Source organism: Barbus barbus, assembly GCF_936440315.1.
Source record: "Barbus barbus genome assembly, chromosome: 6".
In the NCBI taxonomy this organism is placed as follows: domain Eukaryota; kingdom Metazoa; phylum Chordata; class Actinopteri; order Cypriniformes; family Cyprinidae; genus Barbus; species Barbus barbus.
The window spans coordinates 5771641-5792422 of record NC_136734.1 but is presented as its reverse complement, the minus strand read 5'-3'; the positions used below and the strand labels follow the sequence as shown (position 1 = coordinate 5792422).

Genomic DNA, 20782 nt, shown 5'->3' with positions numbered 1-20782 from the left:
TCTTGTTTAATACATTTGACCAAATCTCATGATATAAACGATAAGGCGCTATATGCACAAGATATTTCAAATGTACAAAAGTCTATTTACTACAACTAGATGGCAAATGCTTCTCTCTGCTCTTCAAACACAAAAAAACATTAGCCTTTACAGACATACTGGTGCATCTCAAAAAAATTTAATATTGTGAAAGTAACTTATAAGGTAACCTTATAAGGTAAGGTAACTTATTTCAAAAAGTGAAACTTTCATATTCTAGATTCATGGTTACATGGTTCTCTTTGAAATACAAATCTTGTGCAATCCCATGTATCTGTAATCAGATACACATTTAAAACTGGAATATAATCTAATTTCAGTCACATACATGTTTCATTAACACAATCCTTTCTGGATTACAATTCGCCATCAAAATGATGTTTAATTACAGCTGTGCTGTGATGATTTGGCACCTGCTGCAGTATCCTCACATGTGATAGCTGGGACTACTCCTTTATGTTTAGACATGACATGATGCAAAGATGCAAAAATAACAGCATGCTTGTATTTCCCGCAAAAAGTACCACTCAAATTAGAACACATTAGTACAAGTTTACCATTGTGAATCGGGTTTAGGTAAGGAGATAGATTTGAACACTGGCTGGCTATGTACTTGCTCAAAAATTGATTTTGGATCATTTTTAACCAAAACAATTATGGGCTTCAGCTTTAATATTTTAAGTGGTTTGTTTTGAAAATATTATCCCCTACTCCAGGGGTGTCCAATCCTGCTCCTGCAGGTCCATCTTTACAGTAAATTCAGTTTAAACACACAAAAAAAGATTTTAGTGGTCTCAGACCTGAGCCCTTAAATCGAGGCCTTGTTTATTCGGAGAGTGGCACTCCAGGTGCAGGATAGGTCACCCTTGTCCTACCCAGTGCACGATAACTTAGGTTGATTTATTTCTTAGACCAGGTTATATTTTTTGCAGTATTTGGCAACAATTCACTTACAGTTTTAATGAAAAGAACATACTAGTGTGAGGGAAGAGTTCAGAAGTGATGGGAAAGTCGACATGATAGCTTTGATAGCACGCCGAAATACAGCGCCATTGCACTATGGGCATCCCAAGTTCGAATCCCGACTTGGATTATATTGGACAACAATGTAACAGAGCAGGGTTGGGCAACTCCGGTCTTGGAGCACCACTGTCCTGCAGGGTTTAACTCTACCCCTAATCAAACATACCTGAAATTTGAACCTATGCTTTCAAAAATACTAGAAAACCACAGGCAGGGATTTGATTAGGGATGGAGCTTAACTCCAACAGTTGCCCTCCAGGAGAGGAGTTGCCAATCCCTGTAATAAGGCTTCTAATGCTGCCTTCAGTGTACCAATGTGTAATACAACTATCAGTCTTATTTACAACTGGGAAACTGATATCATTTTGATACTTGAGATCCTGAGTTGGCGGCCTATAAATTTTAAACATGGCAGAGGAGAGGAACATTGCATTTTTTAAAGCTTTTCTTACATCTACATTGCTTTCTGTTGTCTTTACACTCATATACATTCAAAAATCACCATTTGATGCATATTGTTTGCATTGAACAAAGCAAAAATATTTGACCAAAATTTAGGAATCGTCAGCAAGCTGAACATCTAGATAGTGATGTGAATGTTTACATGGTTACCAATGAATGGGACGCTACATCTTACCCAAAACCTTACCTTAAAAAAGCCTCAATTTGAATTAACTAAATATCTTTTGGCTTTAATAAGATTTCCCCAATAAATGGGCAAGAATAACTCATAAGTTCTCCTTAATACCTGTTCTTTCCAAGAACAAAACACGACAAACTCGTAATTACAACTTCAGAAGCGGGAAGTAGGAAGTTTCCGATAGCATGTGAAGGCAGGATAAGGCAGTGTTTCACAACTGTGTTCACGGGAATCTCTCTTATTTGGTCCACCAATTTCAAGTCTTGGAGGAGTTGAATAGGTGTTTGATCAAGAAGTTCTAAAATGTGTACTATTGGTGTACTTGCACTCACTAGCCTTTAGTCTATGCTGCAAAACCTTGAATTATTTTGATGCCATTATAAAAGCAAAATTGAACTGTTTATATAAAATTTATACCAGATTTTATTTCTGATTTGAAATATTCGATGCATGAAAGAAAGTGAACTGACTTGCAGTAAAAGGGACTTTAATGACAACCCTTTAGTTGTTACTATATTGACAGTACAACAGCCTCTTACACCTTACTGTAATTAAACTCGCATAGTAAAAACAACGTTAGACTAGAGTTGGGAATTGAATCATTTTTGCGAACCAGTTAAAACTTTTTCAATGCAATGATTAAAAACTCTGAATTAGTTTGTGTGACCACTAAAAATGTTGAAAGAAAAACAGCAATTTAGCTACGTATTTTTTAGTCTTGTTAAATTGGTCCATAAAGTCATTCTTTGCGTTCATTTAGTGAAGCTACTGTATTTAACTTTTTCAGATTTCTCAATGTGCATTTAAAACACAGTAAAACAACAAGACCCAGTATCATTGATTTTCATTTGACATTACTTAAATGCTTAAATCACTGCAATGGCCTCATTAAAACCTGTACATGGGTAATGGGAATACAAACAATGATTCATTTTGGAAAAAAAGCACAATCTGCTTTATTTCTCTCTTGAGATCACTTCCAATAAAAGGGCAAATATGATCACACATTTAATAGGATAAACAACACTGAGTGATAAATATCTGCAAGGAAAACAGACCCTTAAAAATAAATGCAAAAGAATAGTGAGTAAATCCATTGCTGGCCCTTTAAATACAGGTCTAACAAAAGCAAAAGGGCAATAATGAATCTGTACAGATATGCAGCAATGAAGCAATGTTGAAGGTGACGCGATCCAACAGCGCCAATGAATACCCAAACAAATAAACCTCTGAAATAGCCATGAGCACTACAGAAATCATTTAAAAAGGCATTTCAAATGTCCAACAGTTCACCCAAAAGGAAAAGAAGAGATTGCATTTGCATTAATGCTCCTAACGTGCTGATGGTTATAGCTCTGTACAGCTGTAGTGTAACGAACCGTCAAAGCCAACATTTCCTATGCACTTCATATTTTCATTCATGATCCCCATGAGCCCACAGAGACGGCAACATTTACAACACAAGCACTCATTTGCAGACACGACGCAGATGCATGTTTGGACCCCGATTGTTACAGATAGGCTGTTTATTGCTTGTGCAACCCTCGCACTCCTGCGACCAACCAACCAACAAAACAGAAACTCAAAGCTGAAGGTAAAGGATTTCTTGACCAAATCAAATAAAGATCAAACAACGTACTGTAACATTTCCCATCAGCGTTCTGGACAGCACAACAATCCCACTGACAACATCACAAATGTCCTCACATTACACAAGTGCCCATATATCCCACCCGCCCTTATCACACCAAAAAAAGAGCAAGCGCTTCTCAATGCTGCTGACTTTAACATGTTTATTCCACACACACGCCACACCGCCGCCATTCAAGCACCATCATGCAACACCGTTAAGGATCAAATGTTGCTTTGCATTTACACAACGCATGAAAAGCAGCTGTAAAATAAGAGAAAGGTGCATGTCCTCCATGTTTGGATTGAACAATGTCCTCAAAATTGGGTTTGAAGTTTTTTTTATTGAATAAAAGTTTTTTTTATAATAATAGCGCAAATAGGCATGATTACTATATTTATTTATATATTTAAAAAAAAAAAAAAAAAGTTAGACTCCAAGGTACCCAGTAAAAATGACTAATGCCACACTCTGGAGCTTCTGTTGATCTGCATGTCAATCAAAACCTCGAGTCCAATCAGCTGGCTCAGTTTGGCAATGTGGGCGTGGAGACGCGAGAGCTGGAAGAGGAGATACGCTTCCTGTTTTCTGTTTGCAGACTTTGATGGAGAGAGCGAGACACACCAGGGTTCGTTTGCCACTTTTGTGAACCGTAATTCTTCACTTGAAAAGGTCAAATAAAATGTAAATAAATAAAGCTGATCTTGGAAAGTCTGCGCAGAAGAGTCCAAAACTATCATGTCCATTTATTTATTTATATATATATATATATATATATATATATATATATATATATATATATATATATATATATATATATATATATATATATATTCATATCTCTCTATGTGACGTGTATTATTAATGTGTTCCGATTGATTTGTGGAGTTGGTGATCCTGTGAGTCAGTTCCGGAGTACAGTGACGGGGGGAGAGAGAGAGAGAGAGAGAGAGAGAGAGAGAGAGAGAGGGGAAGAGAAAGGAGGAGGAGGTCCTACAGACAGCTGTGTCATGTGATCATGAGGTCCATTTATTAGGCTTTGCCTTCCTCCACTTTGACTGACTGTGGTTTGATGGCTCCGGTTCGAGCAGCTTTGACCTGTACTGAAGGCAGCTGCTCCTGGATCTTGCCGGGAATCACTGATGAGCTCTTGGCGTCGGTGACGGCCTGACACACGTCACGCAGAGCCTTCACCTGTACCGAAAACAAAAGACTGGCTCAATACTGGAGGAGAACCTCACCAACACTGGCAGTCAAAAGACTTATGAAAACAACTGCTTCAGTCAACACATGAGAAGGCAATAAATGATTAAGCCACATGGTCATTTTAGAATCGTGCCGTTTTTATAGCTTTTAACTTTCCTGTCTATTGTACCATTACACTATTTCTATAGTTCTTCCTCAGGATGAAGCAGATGATCACATTTACGCTATGAATTTTTACATCGTCCATAAAAAGTGAGGGGAACATTTTTACCTTGTTTTTAACTCTTATTATGTTAGACCCCTCAATAATACATACTGAATATCATTAAGAAAAGTAAAATATCAAGATTAGGGCTGGGCAACATGGCCAAAAATATTATCATAACATCTGTCCATATCATTCGATATAAATAAAATCACAATATATATATTTTTTTACCATTAACAGGGAAAGAAATGTTTGTTCGACCTTGAGATTTAATGGAAAAACTTGTTTCTAAAACCACCTTTTCATCTGCAGGCCTATAAAATCAGTTTTATTTCACCAAATTCTGTGTTTTATGATAAATGTTTGTTTTTTTTCCCAGCATTTTCATTTTGTATTCTTTTTGACAACAGAGCTTGCATACATAAAATTAACAGATGAAAACATATCGGTTGTACAATATATTCCTTAAAGAAAAAGGAAAAAAAAAAAATACTACATTGAACGAATACTAATACTGTTGTAGAAACACTACAACATAGTAATTATTTGTCGGTTTCTTCAAATTAAACCAAACTTTCATTTTGGCGGGTTGTAGTGAAGATGAAACTCTCCTTCTCAAGTATGAAGAACATGCAGACTTATTAGCAACATGCATCAGATTATCTAGATATATACTAAACACAGAAAAATAATATAAATTCATACATTTTTAATGCTAACCAGCTTCACTTGAAAAACACAACAAACCTCCATCATTAGACAAAGCTTCATCTTTACAGATTAGCATTTTGGTTTTGATATAAACGTGATCTAATAAAACATCAAAACGCATGACAATAAGAAAGTGCATGAAATGCCATTACCTATGCTCACAGTGGGTGGCTCACCTTCACACCATCCTCAGGACCCTTCACGGTTGGCTCAGGGTTGGAGGGGGGTGTGCTGTGGGGCGGATCGCGCCCGGGGCTGGGGTAAGGTGGCGAACGGATGATGACGGTCTTGTTGACCTGCATGACGGGCCGTTGGATGGGGTTGGGGAAGGGACCACTGGTGGGGGGCCTCATATGCATGACCATACTGCCCTGAGGAGCGGACATCTGCAGCATTAGACAGCAGATGAGTGTGTTAGCCATGTGTAACGTGTCTTCTCGGGTCAGCGTTAGGGACAGAAATGAGCCATACCTGCTGTGTGTAATGTCCTGGGAGAGAAACGACCGCTGCAGGGGCTCCTGGGCCAGAGGGTTTCCCACTAGGACTGGCTGAACCGGGTCTGAGGAGAAAGACAGCCCAACACAAGAACTCATGAGTGAACACAGACGCTTACACACATGAACGCATTCCTGTGACTAACAAACTCAAACGACTACATTCTAAAACATTCACAAATGGTCTCCGTTATTAAAACAGTAAATGAAAATAGAATTCTTAAGGTGTTCTTAAACCATTCAAACACTAACCCCCCCCCAAAAAAACGAAATAAAATAAAATACTGATTTTCTGTTATTTTTAATGTAAAAATTCTAAAAAAAATTATAATAAAATAAAACGAATGCTGGGGCAAAACAAAACATTGAAAAAAAGGACGAAGATGAAGACGACCAACACCAACACTTCGTAAGTGTGACTGCAGCTTACTGTACTGCAGTTGAGTTTGTGAACAGTCCGCTCACCTGTAGGAGCCACTGGGTATTCCAGGTGAATGGTTGAGCTTATCAGAGAACTGAAATCCCTTCATGTCCATCTGGGAAAGCTGCAGAATGAACAGGATCAGAGAGATGTGTCAATAATACGCAGGAAGAGATTTGTTGGCAGTTATTTCCTGAAGCACAGGCTCTCACCTCCCTGCTGCTGCTCATGACAGCCGGCTGGGATCCGGGAGGCATCATGCGGCGTGGAGCTCCCACAGACAGGTTTTGGTTCTGCTGGAGCTGGATAGACTGGGGCAGGATGAGGTGCTGCTGGGCCGAGCTGTAGCGCAGCTGAGATCCAGGCATTGGCATCGTCACCTGAAAGCACACAGCAATCAGTCAATGTACACGGCCTTGAACTACAAATTCTGAATAAAGCAAATTCAAACTGCATTTGAAGCTGCTGACTGCATACTAATGCCCGACCCAAATAATTTTACTTCTATAACTGCATATTTATGTGTTTATGTAGTTGAACACAGCTGTCTTAAGGCTTTCACAGAACTTGCCTGAATGAGCTGTGAGTCCATGAGCTGTGACGTGCCCATCCCAGCCGCCTGATTCATGGGCCCATCGTACATCAGCGGCTGGCTGCCATTCAAGGGCTGGTAGTGAGACCCGGACTGCTGTTTGACCATGTCTGATGGCTGCATGCCAGGAAATGCAGAGTATGGCCCTTTGAGAGGAGCTCCACCAGAGAGCACCATGGGACTGGGCTGAGACAGGTTTGGGTGCATGTACACCTGAGACCTGTAACAGAGGAGAATGTGAGAGCGCTCAGATGATCACAAAAGTAGAGGAAGCCCAGAATTATTAGTGTGGCCAATTTCACTAGCTTAGAGCAGACTCAATGTTGTTTGACAGAAGGGATTTAACATTTATAAGAAGATCAGATATTACATAACCAATATCCAATCAAGGGGAAAAAGTTTAAATACTAGAAAATGTGTCAGTAAAATTGATTATCTGCCTCTCTCTACACTGCCCTACAAAGGCAAAAGACCTTAACTCGCTAGAGTGTGAAACTCCAACCAAATTAATTATAGGTAGGACACTGGAAATTTGACAATTAGATGTTTTAGTAATGAAAATTAACTACATTAAAAAATTGAGCTCAAACTTGAGCTCAAACGTTTTACCCCTATTTTGAAGTTAATGTACTCTGCCTTTGCATTATCTGCAAAAAGTGAGAAGTCACACCAAGGCAAAAGGCAGTAACTACGGTTGAGACCACACATTATCATTATCCGTCTTTCGGATGAGACGTTAAACCGAGGTCCTGACTCTCTGTGGTCATTAAAAAATCCCATGGCACTTCTCGTAAAGAGTAGGGGTGTAACCCCGGTGTCCTGGCCAAATTCTCTCTACTGGCCCTTGTCTATCATGGCCTCCTAATAATCCCCATACACTTGATTGGCTCTATCTCTCTCTCCTCTCCACCTGTAGCTGGTGTGTGGTGAGCGCACTGGCGCCGTTGTCCTGTGGCTGCCGTCGCATCATCCAAGTGGATGCTGCACACTGGTGGTGGTTGAGGAGAGACCACCCCACATGATTGTAAAGCGCTTTGGGTGTACAGCAATACACAATAAAGCGCTATATAAATGCATCATTCATCATCATCATCAATATTTGATTGCTGGTCACCATTTACAAAATCGTTATATTAAAACCTGTATAAAATCTACTGATCATGGGCTCTCTCATATTAGCTATTTCATATAGTAATCTGACAGTATTAATTTTATTTATTTTTTTGAACGTAACAAGCAGACTAAAAGTTAAACATATGAGTGGATACAGTTTTGCAACCATTTTATTTTTTATGCTCAGTAACATAAAGGAATTCTAGACATAGCATAATTGCTTATATTGACTTGAATTAAATGGCCTAACCTAAAAGAACGACTTGTGGATTTATGTGAACGCCAGCAAGCAGGCATGCTCAGAAAAGCGTGTGGATTAAACATCTCTGACGGCGTTCAGCGCTATGGATTGATTTTACCGGGTTACAAGAAAAGGTAGGATGTGGATTTAATTGCGAACTGTTAGGCAACTGATTTTATGATTGATCATGCTACGGCATTCAAGTACACACGCATCCAACTAGAAGTGACAGCCTAGTGAATAATCTGCATTACAAAAAGGAAAAAAAAAATCTTTAAAGGTTATTCACGATTATCTATTGACGTGCGGCTAAACAAAGGCAGATCACCGTAACTCATTTTGAGCGTTCCAAACAAAGCGAAAGAGCCATTACTGGTGATATACGGTGTTCTGCCTTGGTTTCTCCGAGGCTTTTTGAAGTTACGGTTGAGACCACCCATTATTTTCTCGGAATAACAACAAATTGACTCAAGATACTTATGTACATGATAAAGGATGTCCCAAAAATATCAATAACTCATTTTCGACCAAAATCAAAGTTACGGTCTTTTGCCTTTGCACGGCAGTACACAGACCGATCATCGGTTTAAATGAAGAGATAGACCTATAACCGATTTCTCTACACTTAAACCGATAATCGGTCTATCTCCACACTACACAACCAATTACTGTCAATCACTACATTTTACAGATTATCTGTCTCTCTCTGACTACACAAACCGATTATCAGTCTCTTTACACTTAAACAGATTAACGATTGACATCTACACTTAAACCGATTATCATCAGTCTTTAGATTTAAACTGACTATCGGTCGATCTCTGGATTTATTCCAGAGAGTAAATCCACTAAATTGTCATTCCATGATGAACTCCTGAAACTATGCATTAAATCAGTCGTGGCTAAATTTTAGTAGCTTTTAATAAGCCTCTACAGTAAGTTACCATTAGCACTCTTTGTTCTATATTTTATGTACCTTTGCTTAAAAAAAAAAAAAAAAAAAATTCTATATCAGTAATGTAAAACAATGTTCACTTAAATGAAAAATATTGGAAAGCTACATGCTATTTTTTAATGCATAATTTACTTTATTAGCATTAATACTTCAATTTTTATATGACTACTGAGATTTTTTTTACGACAACACCACTAGTGTACGATACAGTAGAATAGGATTATTTTTTGTCTTTGTCCATATTCTCTAGATTGTGTGTCAGCATAGAATAAGTTGTATAGAGCAGTTATTGATTCCAACAGTGTTTTTTATTTTAGAAGAAACTCTTTGCAATGGCATGGGACTTAGCGTAGAAGAGCAGTAGATAAATACTGAATAAAATTGAACGATAGTGACCGTGACTGAGGTGTGTGAATTACCTGAAGGAAGTGATAGAGTTGAACATCTCTTGAGACTGAGAGACAGGCAGAGCTCCTCGCAGACCCAGCTGAGCCTGAGCCTGTAGAGACGTGTGCAGGGAGATAGGGATCTGCTGGGGGGTGGCCTGAACACACAACAAACAAACACAGGTTATTCACATGCACATAGATCCAGTGAATGAAGTACCCTATGAAGTAGAGCATTTGAAGCTGTTGACTGCATACAAAAAATATAGGTGTACATAAATATAGATATATCGATTTGAAACAATTCTCATTTTTACGAAACGATATTGATTCTTAAATCCCAAGAATCAATTAGTCTAGTCTGTTTTCAGTTAATGGACGGAACATTGAAGGGCACTTCCCATCCAATAAAATGCAATAACTATAAGCAGTGTGCTTTGGTACTTTTAATCGTTGTAGCGCCTCAGTTCAATAAAAGCAGCAGCATGAGGCCCAAGTGAACTGATCATCTCCTCCACATTAATACCAGTTTCTGCACAAAATAAGCACGACTAAACATCCGAAGGCAAGTTAAAGAGTACAACTTTACAATCCGTATCCTGTCTTATGTAATCAGTGTTTCAGCCACGCAAAGACGTCAATATAATGGTTCGTATACAAAGTCACGTAATGTCACATTTACTTCCGGAAAAAACACATTCGGCGACCACAAAATCATTAGTCGGCTAGAAAAATAAACTGTAGAGTGGGGCATTTTGCTAAATATATGCACCATATAAAATATTCATTATCATTTTTTAATGCTCTTCAATGTTTAACTTTTATATATTTTTTAAATGACAGCCACCATTTAAATGTTTATAGACTGTTTCATCGGGCGCACGCACCAGGCCTGAAGTTAACTTCCGGTCTGTGTTTGTTTATCGGTCTGGTTACTGGCACCGGCTACAAACGCAGTTAAAGTGATGAGTAATGAAGTTGGGCCCAGGTTGTTGTGCTGTGACGTGTTTCTCATACATTTATTTATTTGTGGCGACCCGCCATGATATCAAAACTGACCGATTTTCCGAAAGGCTTCTTTGAATATACATGAGTACGTAATGCACGTTTAAAAATCAAAACGATGCGCGGGTGGTTTTATATCACTGTATTTCTGAAGGAAGACTGTATGTCTTTAGAAAATGTAATTTTCATTGCATCTTGCATGCAATGCCTGATAAAGCAGCGTTTGTAAGCTCAGTGCTGCGTTGTCTACTGCCTTTATCGGGGAAACCACTAATTCTCCCGCTTTAAAGCACCTGCTGCTGGCAGAGAATGAATTTGCATTTTTAACAAGTCTGTCTGATTTAGGCAGCAAACATATTTTGCTTGTTGTCAAAAAATAATCTACTCTAGAGAGGCTAGTTGTTGTTATTGATTCTATTCGGATGTCTACCGGAAGTTAGGGCCACAAAAGCACGCATGCGCAGTAACGTTTATGTTGTTGCCTTTGAAACGGTCTAGATTTAAAAAAAAGTGAACTGAAGTAGAAATATGTAATTGTAACTTTTATTATAAAAACTTAAGTGTAATTTAAGCAGTTGTATAGCCTAAAAAAATGTCAGTTTTAACCTTCAATATTATATTAATGTAGTACCATCTGACTCATGTATATTTTCTAGCATTAGTTAAGAGAATTTTTGGCATGTGTACCAGATATACATCCAAAATAATCGATTGAATCGAATCAAGAATTGAATCGCAAGCTCGTTAATGAGAATCGAATCGTGAAATTTGTCTTAAAACCCAGCCCTACTATAAAGTCAACTGAATCATTTGATACACAAGACTAAATGATCAACGAGATCAAAACATTTCTGTTAAATCTGTTGCACAAAATCTACACCATGCCTTCTGTCGTTTAACTGATAGTTTAGACTATTTTAGTATTATTGTACAAATGTCCACCTTCAGCTTGTTTCACGTGTCTTTTTGCCTTCAAATCTTACAACCTTAAAGAAAACCTAAGAAAATTTGGATTTTTGATAGCAATACTTCCAGATGAACACTCACTGCTTTGAAGCAGCTCAGATTTACTTGATTATCCAGAGATCTTTTTTTTTTTTTTTTAAATCACTGAGTCTCAAATATGATCATAAGGCTTTTGAGGAACATTTGTTTCCAGAAGTTTCACTGTTCCTCATTGGAGGAATGATCTTCCCAAGCCTCGAAAACATCTCAGATCTTTTGAGGAACGTTTATTTGTTAATCTCTCAATCATAATGGTATTGCATTCCATATGTTTTGATCATTTAAATATCATCATGTTTGATATAAATATCACTCATCACTCTTTATCTCCAATAATATATCTAGTGCTGGGTTTTGACAGCAATTTGATTAGATTTCATTTCAATTAAGATTCCGATTATTTTGGATATCAGTTTCAGTAAATGGCTAATTTTCAAGGAAAAAAACAACTAATCCTGTAAAAATATATATCAGTTGCTACTAAATTACTATATATTGAAGATTAAAATTCTGATTTGTATACAAACACTTAAAGGACAGGAAAAGAAAGGAAAGGACGTGGAAAGGAAAGGATGTGACGTGTGGCCAAGTATGGTGGTGTTCCATACTTGGAATTTGTACAGACTACAGCAGTGAGAAGTGAACAAACACACAAATATGTAAATGATGTCTCTTATTGAAATATGTAGTAGAAAACCCATGAAAGGGGGGGCATTATTTTTAGTGGACAGTACATACTGCGTCGATGGATTTCACTCGAGATCCAGGCGTTTAGACCCCTTGTGTGGAATAATCGAAGGTACAGAATTTGGTTTAAGCCTATGATTATCTCCTTCTCTGTAAGCTCTTTCAATAGCTGTGGTCATCATATCAGTATTTTATTTTCAGAGTTGTGTTGTAGTAAAAATAGCAACAGGTAGCGGCAGCAGCTCACTGAGTGCAACCATTTTACCTCATCAAAATAATGGTGCCCCCCATAGTCCAAAATATGTATAAAACGACGTGATTTTTTAAAACTAAATCTTTCATGGGTTTTCTACAACATATTTCAGTAAGAGACATCATTTACGTTATATTAAGCCATAAAAGTCTTAATACCCAGGGATCCCTTCAAAGTTTTTAAATACTTTGTCTAAAGATTTAATAAACACTTTTGTTTCAGAGAATATTTTCTGACTTTCATTTCATATGTCAGGCTTTACAGGGTTATACTCCCAGTAGTTTGTGATGACTGGATAGGAATTGCTGCAGATTTCTGTATGCTTGGGAGTCACGAATTAATAAAGCACAATTTACTAGTGCACAAACATCTTCAATAAAACCAAAACTCATTTAGAGGCCTGCAGCCACAACTGATATTTCCAGCATGTGGAGCTCCTGCCCGCAAGATCTCTTTCAAAACAGCAGAATAACCAACATTAGTCATTATAAAACCTGTAGAGAGTGAAGACGACATGTACCTGCTGGTAACTGGGCTGCTGAGTCAAGGACGGCACAAGACGCGGCTGACTCTGGAACACATGACCATCCAGATACAGAGGAGGGATGTGACTGCCTGTGATACACACACAGATCACAACAGGTTTTAGAGCCATGCATAGCTACCGCATGCAACACACAGTCTGAGAGAATGATTAGATGGCTGACCTTGCATGGAGACAGAAGGAGCAACAGATGCCACAGGCATGGGGGGCATGGACACTCCGCCGAAGGAGCTGTAGCTGACGCCACTGGAGGAGCCCACGCTGCAGGCGGGCTGAGCCGCACCGCCCGGGGAGCCCTGCTCTGGGAGAGCCTGAGAGTTCTCCCACGCCTTACGAGCTGACTCCATCTGAGACCACAGAGAAATACGCTGGTGAGGGACACAAGTGTTCAGAAATGACAGCAAAGATGAAGTGACCTGTGCTTCAGCTGCTCAGGATTTAGCACATTGTTAGTTCACTCGATCATTTGATTCTTTTAGTGCAGATCAAGTTCAAAGAAAAAGAAAAAAGAAAAAAAAAAAAAAAAAATTCCAGAAAGATTTCAGTACTTTTACACACAACAGAAAATATTTTGAAGAACATTAGTAACCAAACAGTTGATTTGTCTCCATTGACTTCTGCAGTACGGAAAAAAATACCATGGAAATCAATGGAAACCAGAAACTCCTTGATTGCACACATTCTTCAAAATATCTTCTTTTGTGTTCAACAGAACAAAGAAAACTATATAGATTTGGAACAACTTGAGGGTAAATAAAATAATGACAATTTTCATTTCTGGGTGAACTATTCCTTTAAAACTAAATTAGACATGTTTATAAAATAAATCTGCATGTTCTAGCATGTAGATAACTACAGCATGCTTTCAACATGTCCTACCATGTAGTTGAGGGTTGTTTACATGTTTTAGCTTGTTGCTAGTTCCAGAAGTTGCATGTTTTAGATCAACGTTAGCATGTTTTACCACATCGCTACCATAATTTAACATTGTAAACGTTTTACCAATTTACTAGCAGTTGCTAACATATTGTAACATGAAGCTAACGTGAAACATTGCAGCAACATGCTAAAACACACTACCAATACTGCAAAACATTTTACAATGTAGCATGTTAATATTTAGCTTGCAAACATTTTAACATGAAGCTAGGATGTTTTACGATGCTGCTAACATGTTTTTTATCATATTGCTAACATTTTAATGAAGTAAACGTTGTAAAATTTCTAGCACGTCGCTAACTATTTATAATATTTTAACATGAAGCTAGCATGTTTTGACACTGAAAGTTTTGCCATTTTGTTAGCATGTTTTAAACTGGTCATGTTTTACCATATTGCTAACATGTTAAAATGTAAATATTTAACAAAATGTTAAATGGGTCATGAGATTTCTTGTTTTCCTTTTCTTTAGTGTTATGTAGCTGTTTGTGCATGTATAAGATCTGCAGTTACAAAGCTCAAAAGTCTCCCACAAAAGGATTTATTCTATCTAAAAGAGAAGGCTGATCCAGACCGAGCAAAAACGCCTCATTCAAACATGCCCCCACGTCTACGTCACGATGTGGAAATATTTGCATAATGCCGCCAAAAATTTAAGCAAAGAAAGGCGGCGTGGTTTCAGTAACCGCAGTAGTGTTGATGCAGCCATGTCAGGGAGACGCTGTGTGTTTCTATGCGAAAGCACTTTATTTGGCCTTCCGAAAGTAGCTGCAATTAGGAATCATTGGTTAAGATTGGTTTCCAACAGAACAGCACAACCCAAATGTTCGAATTTCGATTTTCGAACGCATTTTATGGACGACAGTTTCTTGAACCTAGTAGAGTACAAGGCTGGCTGTGCACAAAGGCTATTTCTATAAAAAAAAAGAAAAAAAAAAAGGGTCAGTTCCGACTGCTATGACAATGTGGCGCTTCTGAATCAGCGACTGCAAGTATGTTTTGTTAATAGTTTAAGTATTAAGTATTGACTATTCAAATGCGAAGTTTTGCGCAGTGTAGAGTATCACATTGCGCGCGCGTGTGTGTGAGAGAGGGGAACAGGGACACAGCACAGCGGTGTACAGCCCGTCAGTAATCATAGCATGTCAGCTGTCTTAAATGCAGCTTGTGTACTGCAAATACATACGAGCATCATCACTGTGTCTGTCACGCGCCTCTGTTCCCCTCTCGGGCTTGAACTGTTGGTAAACCAGTTATCAACAGTCATTAACTGTCTTTATATTTACTTTGAAAGCTGAAGCCCACGATTACGGTATTACATTTCCGATGCATGCTTGTGGTGTTCGGCCAATCACAGTGCACTGGGTCAGCTGGCCAATCAGAGCAGACTGCTTGTCGGAAGGAGGGGCTTTGTAGAAAACTCGTTTGAGAGAGGCGGGGCATAGAGGAACTACAATAATGTACAGTATTTGAACAATAATGTGTTTTTTGAACATTAAAGCATGTCAATATATTCTGTTACACCAAATAATCTTTAAAAATACCATCATGTGACCCCTTTAAAACAGAATTTGAAAATGACAGAATTTTCATTTTTGGGTGAACTATCCTTTTAATGTTATGAGGTGTCATTAGAAAGTTTTAACATGCTACCAGTCTCCTGTGCTAGACTAGGCATGTGACAGGCAGACAGACTGTGTGCTGTCTTGCAAATCTTAAGAAAAAAGGTGAAGTATCTGGAAGAACCCTTAAGGTCAGTGATGGAGAGCCATCAACCCAAGCAATGATGCAGCGGTAAGCGTTACCTTGAGTGTGAGGTCCGCAGTTGGGAAGCTGATGGGGCTGAGGTTTATTCCGGGCTGCAGGTGGTCTCTGCGGAGCATCGGGATGGCTTGAGTCAGGCCAGCCTGTGCACACACATTAATAACAGTATGAATGCTCAGTGCTTCTTTACACAAAGCTGACAATGTAAATGCTGCATGCAGAGCTTTTGTACGCACATTCCCAGCAAGCGCGTCCTGCAGCTTGGTGACAGGGTTGGACACAGGCACTGGCGTGGACCCTGGAGGAAGACTAAAGTCAGAATCCTTTGCACTGACACCAAACTCGATGGGCGGCACAGGAATGACGTGGTCCACGTGAATATCCACTCCGTTGACGGGAGTGATGGGTCCTTCCAGACGCTCCATGCCCTCCGAGCCCTTGCGGTTCTTCAGTGAACGCTCATTGCCAATGGGGCCCGGTTTGTGTTCTTTACTCTGCTCGGGCCCCGCATCTGAATCCTGGAGCACAGGAAAGTGGGACATTAGTCTCAGGCTCAGTTCACTGACTGAGGCACGCAAAAATACTTGCTTGGAAAACAACGACCTGTACCTCTGAATTGGGTTCGCTTCCCGTGTAGGAAACCTGCTTTGTCCATGAATCGCCACCTGACGACTGGACAGTCAGAGCTTCAGGAGGAAAACAAAGTCATTTAGAATCAGTCTTTTAAATAATAATATACTTGATATCGGTTGTTATCAGTATTACCTGTGCTGTTCGTCTCCCAAATCTCTGTTCCCAAGTTGTTGGTGGAGAGCGTCTCCTCTGGCTGCTCGATGGACATGCTGCCTTGCTTCTTGGCAAAACGGGGAGGCATTTTTGATGCAATTGTTCTATTCTTTACCGAACCCTTCAGGTGCACAAACCAAATAACTACAATATCCACTCAGGAGGTACTTCGTGCATTTAAATAACATCATAGAGGCCATAGAGGAATAGAGGCCATGATTACTTACTGGAGGACCCTGATCCTTCCTCCTGCGATCATCATCCTGTGGGCGGCGGTGTTTTTTGGACAGGGCATCCTGGAAAACCTCTGGACTGGGTACAGAAGCTCCTGAGTCGCTCTCAACTGTGAGGAAACAAGCGACAGCTCCTTCAAATCCAATACTGAAGAACACCACACAAGTCACACTTGAAAACAAATGTGTACCATTTTTCCTAATTTTTAGCATAGAACCGTTAAATTGAGTAACTCTTTACAGTTCAGATTCTTAATTTACCATATGGCTATGAAGTAGCGCAAGTCAATTCACCACATTACGATATCCCTTTGTCACGCTCTTAAAAAAATAAACTTTCAAACTAGTAACAGAGACTAGAACTGCTTCTAAACATGTGCTCCTGGAAGGCCAATGTCCTGAAGAGCTCAGCTTCAACCTTCTCCGCACACTTGCCTGGAAGGTTCTAGTAATCGTGAAGACCTTGATCAACTAGTTCAGATGATCTGAATTATTCCTCAATTACACTGTGGCAACATCACCACCATAGGAGTGCAATAGATTAATAACGACTCAGTTTATAATCCTTTATTTTGCATTAGAGAGGCATTTCCATCATAAACAACCACTTTTGACTTACTTGGGTAAGTGTTCAGGTCATATTGGGACAGTGGTTCTGTCATGTCCCCCTTCATGTTTCTGGGCTTCAAGTCTTTCTCTAGGATCTTTCCTGTTGCTTCCACCGTACCTGTGTCGTCATTTTGCTCCACATTGTACACAGATGCCGAGCTCAGGCTGGTGACTGAATCTTCTGGAACTCTGCACAGAGCAAATTAAGCCACATTCATAGTGCGAATTTCATAAATGCTACTGTTTTTTCATATCAATATGCTTAACTTATGTTCTGAAGATACATACCGTTTGCTGCTGGAAGCTACGCCATTCTGCCAACTCTCATTTCTACCAGAGGAACCTGCACAGGACTGCGTGTCCGTTGAGCGGCTCATCTTGTTTTCCATTACAGATGTGTCACTCTTCCGGTTCTGTCTGTCAACTACTGGCCGCTGGCTAGAAAAGCTCCGCTTGGAGAGCTCTCTCTTCTCAGAGCCAGGTTCTCCATGACCTGCATCCGTGAGCGCGTCGCCATGCTGCCCCCGTTTCTCCCTCCAGTCGCTGAAATCGCTGTTTTCAGAGCCAGTTTCCCAGTCCTCGCCCTGACTCTGACCCGTGATCTCCTGTGCCCTTCCCCCAGAGTAGTGGTTGGGCCAGTGCTCCTCTGCACCCTTAGAACGACCCGGCCACTGATTGGCAACATCTCCATTAACGTAGTCCTCATTATTCCACTGACCTCCTCCTTCACGCTCTTGCCGCAGACGCCTGAAGCGTGGGGGCTTATCCTGGCGTGGGGGACGCCGCCTTCTAAGTGGCCGGTTGTCGGGATTATCATTATCAAGATAGTAACCTCCATCTCTGTCCTCGACGCCATTCTCTACAAAGGAGCCCGTAAATTTAGTGGGGTACTTCAGGGGCTCCCGTTCCGACGACCGTTTGGAATAGGAGTCTGCAACGAAGTTGTAGCCGTTCTCCTGCGCGGAGGTGCTTCCGAACTGGGTTCCTCTCCCTCTCCATGTCGAAATGTCCCTTGAGCCAAATCCACGGTTGTATCCAGCATTTAGGCGAGGGGGCAATGACCTTCCAAACACTCGAGCTGATTTCGCCTTGTCCCTGGAATCGCTGCTGCCGCTCTGATCATCAGTGTAGACCTTGTTTGATCTCCATGACTCCTTCTCAGCCCTCTTGACCTCTCCAGACACAGGATACGAAGCCTCTCCGTTCTCAGTGGCCTTCTGGCGTGGGCGCTTGGGCTGCTCCTCGTATTCTGAGGCCTCGCTGTGCGTTTCGCTCATGTTGCGTCTACGGGGTTTGCCTCGCTGCAGATCTTCACTCCTGAACTCTCGAGTACCACGTCCTCGTGCAGGCCTCTGTGTGCCTGCGCTACTGTAGGCTCCTCTGTTGCCATCGCTCCGTCCTCCACGAGCACCACCACGAGAGTTGAACTCTCTGAAGCCCCGGCCACGTCCACGACCCGCTCCCCTGGCCCCGGCGAACGCCTGCTCCTCATCGATGAATATCCAGTTGTTGCGGCGAGGTGCTGGTGGATCCCTGCTGTCAGAGCAGTCCACAGACTGACTCTTGATACTATCCCAGCAGTTCTCTTTGTGCGACTCTTCAGGCAAGTTACTCGTTTTCTCCACCTTCGGAGCTTCCACTTGTTTCTCTTCAGGAGAGGGAGCGGGTGGTGGGGCGGAGTGCCTGTTAGACAGAAGTGGAGCATCTTTCTTCAGGTCATAGACATTGGTCACCACTTCCTTTTCCAGCCTGTATGGGACAGTCTTCTCCTCCGGGTCAGTTTTGGGTTTCTCGTTCTCTTTGTCTTCAACCTTCAAGGGCTTCAGCACAGGTTTCTTGATGGGTCCCGTCCGTCTAAGGGTTCTACCACTGGACTCAGATGGCTGGCTAACACTACTGCTGCTGCTCGAACCGTGATCGGGCCACTGGGCCTGACTGCTGCCGTCTTTCCTCAGACTACCCATGTCTTTCCTCCAAAAATCAGAGTCGTAGCTCTTCTCCTTGCTGTTGAAGGCCTCGTCACGGGTATCAAGGTCTTCTTTCTGATGTCTACCAGAGGAGACATCCCTGTGCTCGCTGTCTCCAGGATGGGTTCTGCTGAGTATTAATGGTTGATGGGCTACTTCATGGGAAACATCTCGCTGCGAACAGAGCGACACATCTGAGCCTCTGCCTTGGCGGAAGCCTTGATGGGGCAGATCCTCTGCTGGACTGCCAGTGCGGTCATGACCTCGGTGGTCTTCATACGAGTCGTGTCTGGAGCATGACTGGTCACTCCTGTCATCCACCTGAGCCCTGTCGCAATTCTCGTGCTGTCTCTGGTAGTGTGGGGTGAAACTGCGTGCAGACGAGTAGCTGTCTTGGCTCCACACTTGATAAGGCTCAGTGGAAGGCGCCCTCCTCTCCTGATGCATGCTGGGATGGCAGCCTTCATCAGAGGTGGAACCAGGGCTATTCAAGTGATCCTGTTGAATGACCGGTTTCACCAAACCTTGAAAATAAAAAAAGTTCAATTTAATTATCACAATATAAACATAACGGTACTTGTTGTGAAAAGATTTGCCATATATCACCATACAGAACTCACGATACTAAGTTATCATAGCTGGTTGTCTACCCTGGGTATTACTACATGTTTGCTAACGTGTTTTTAAGGAGCATTCTTGTGGTCACTAAAGTACTCTAGGTAGTTGCTAGGAGCAGGGTTTCTCAAATGGGGCTTGTGAAGCCTTGGGGTTTCATGAGTTCATGAAAAGCCAAGAACTACTTCAAAGCAAAACTAAAATAAATTTCAATCAATATCAAGTCTGAATCTCTGCATTTTCCAGAGTGAAGCACAGCACCGTGTTTATTTACACACAAGCAGTTCATGGTCTTTTCAGTCATGGAACAGCTCGATCAGTTTGCAGTAAAAGCTCTACCACACAAAATCTACTTGTCCATTTGGGAAAGGCATTTTGCACTCTCACATAATTTCTACACATTTCTATAGACAAGTTTTCAGAATTTTATAATACAGAATAAGAAACATTTATAAACCTTTTAAAGTAGTAATATATCAGTCTTCATTTTTTAATAATTTGATTTTAAAATAATAAAAACAAAAAGAATATTAAAATAATTGCCTGGGTGTTTCAGCAACAGCAATACAAGACATTTTCTTATGAGATTAAATGCTTTTAAACCGCAGCTCAAATCACGATAACTGTGACACAAAATCCTACTAAAATCATAGTATTGTTTTTTTTTGGACCAAATTGTGCAACCATATACTATCAATGATTTAATTTTAAAATAA

The 20782-nt window shown here is 40.5% G+C and overlaps 1 protein-coding gene across 3 annotated transcripts in view; it reads right to left on the bottom strand.

The window, feature by feature from the left end:
• Positions 1–4178: 4178 nt before the first annotated feature.
• The window catches only part of LOC306871672 (protein PRRC2B-like), a 36904-nt gene continuing 20300 nt past the window's right edge, over positions 4179–20782 (bottom strand). The window contains exons 15-30 of one of the 3 annotated variants that reach the window (XM_079419765.1): positions 17773–19975; positions 17495–17673; positions 16870–16985; positions 16622–16763; positions 16466–16542; positions 16093–16374; positions 15898–15999; positions 13317–13521; positions 13130–13224; positions 9693–9817; positions 6944–7184; positions 6585–6752; positions 6417–6496; positions 5929–6016; positions 5634–5843; positions 4179–4526 (exon numbers count right to left, since the gene is read on the bottom strand). In XM_079419765.1, coding sequence (XP_079275891.1) covers positions 4365–4526; positions 5634–5843; positions 5929–6016; positions 6417–6496; positions 6585–6752; positions 6944–7184; positions 9693–9817; positions 13130–13224; positions 13317–13521; positions 15898–15999; positions 16093–16374; positions 16466–16542; positions 16622–16763; positions 16870–16985; positions 17495–17673; positions 17773–19975 — 4475 coding nt within the window. In that variant the 3' untranslated portion in view covers positions 4179–4364. Of the gene's footprint in view, positions 4527–5633; positions 5844–5928; positions 6017–6416; positions 6497–6584; positions 6753–6943; positions 7185–9692; positions 9818–13129; positions 13225–13316; positions 13522–15897; positions 16375–16465; positions 16543–16621; positions 16764–16869; positions 16986–17494; positions 17674–17772; positions 19976–20782 lie in introns of all 3 variants that reach the window. The other 2 variants (XM_079419766.1, XM_079419764.1) reach the window with 2 other exon arrangements.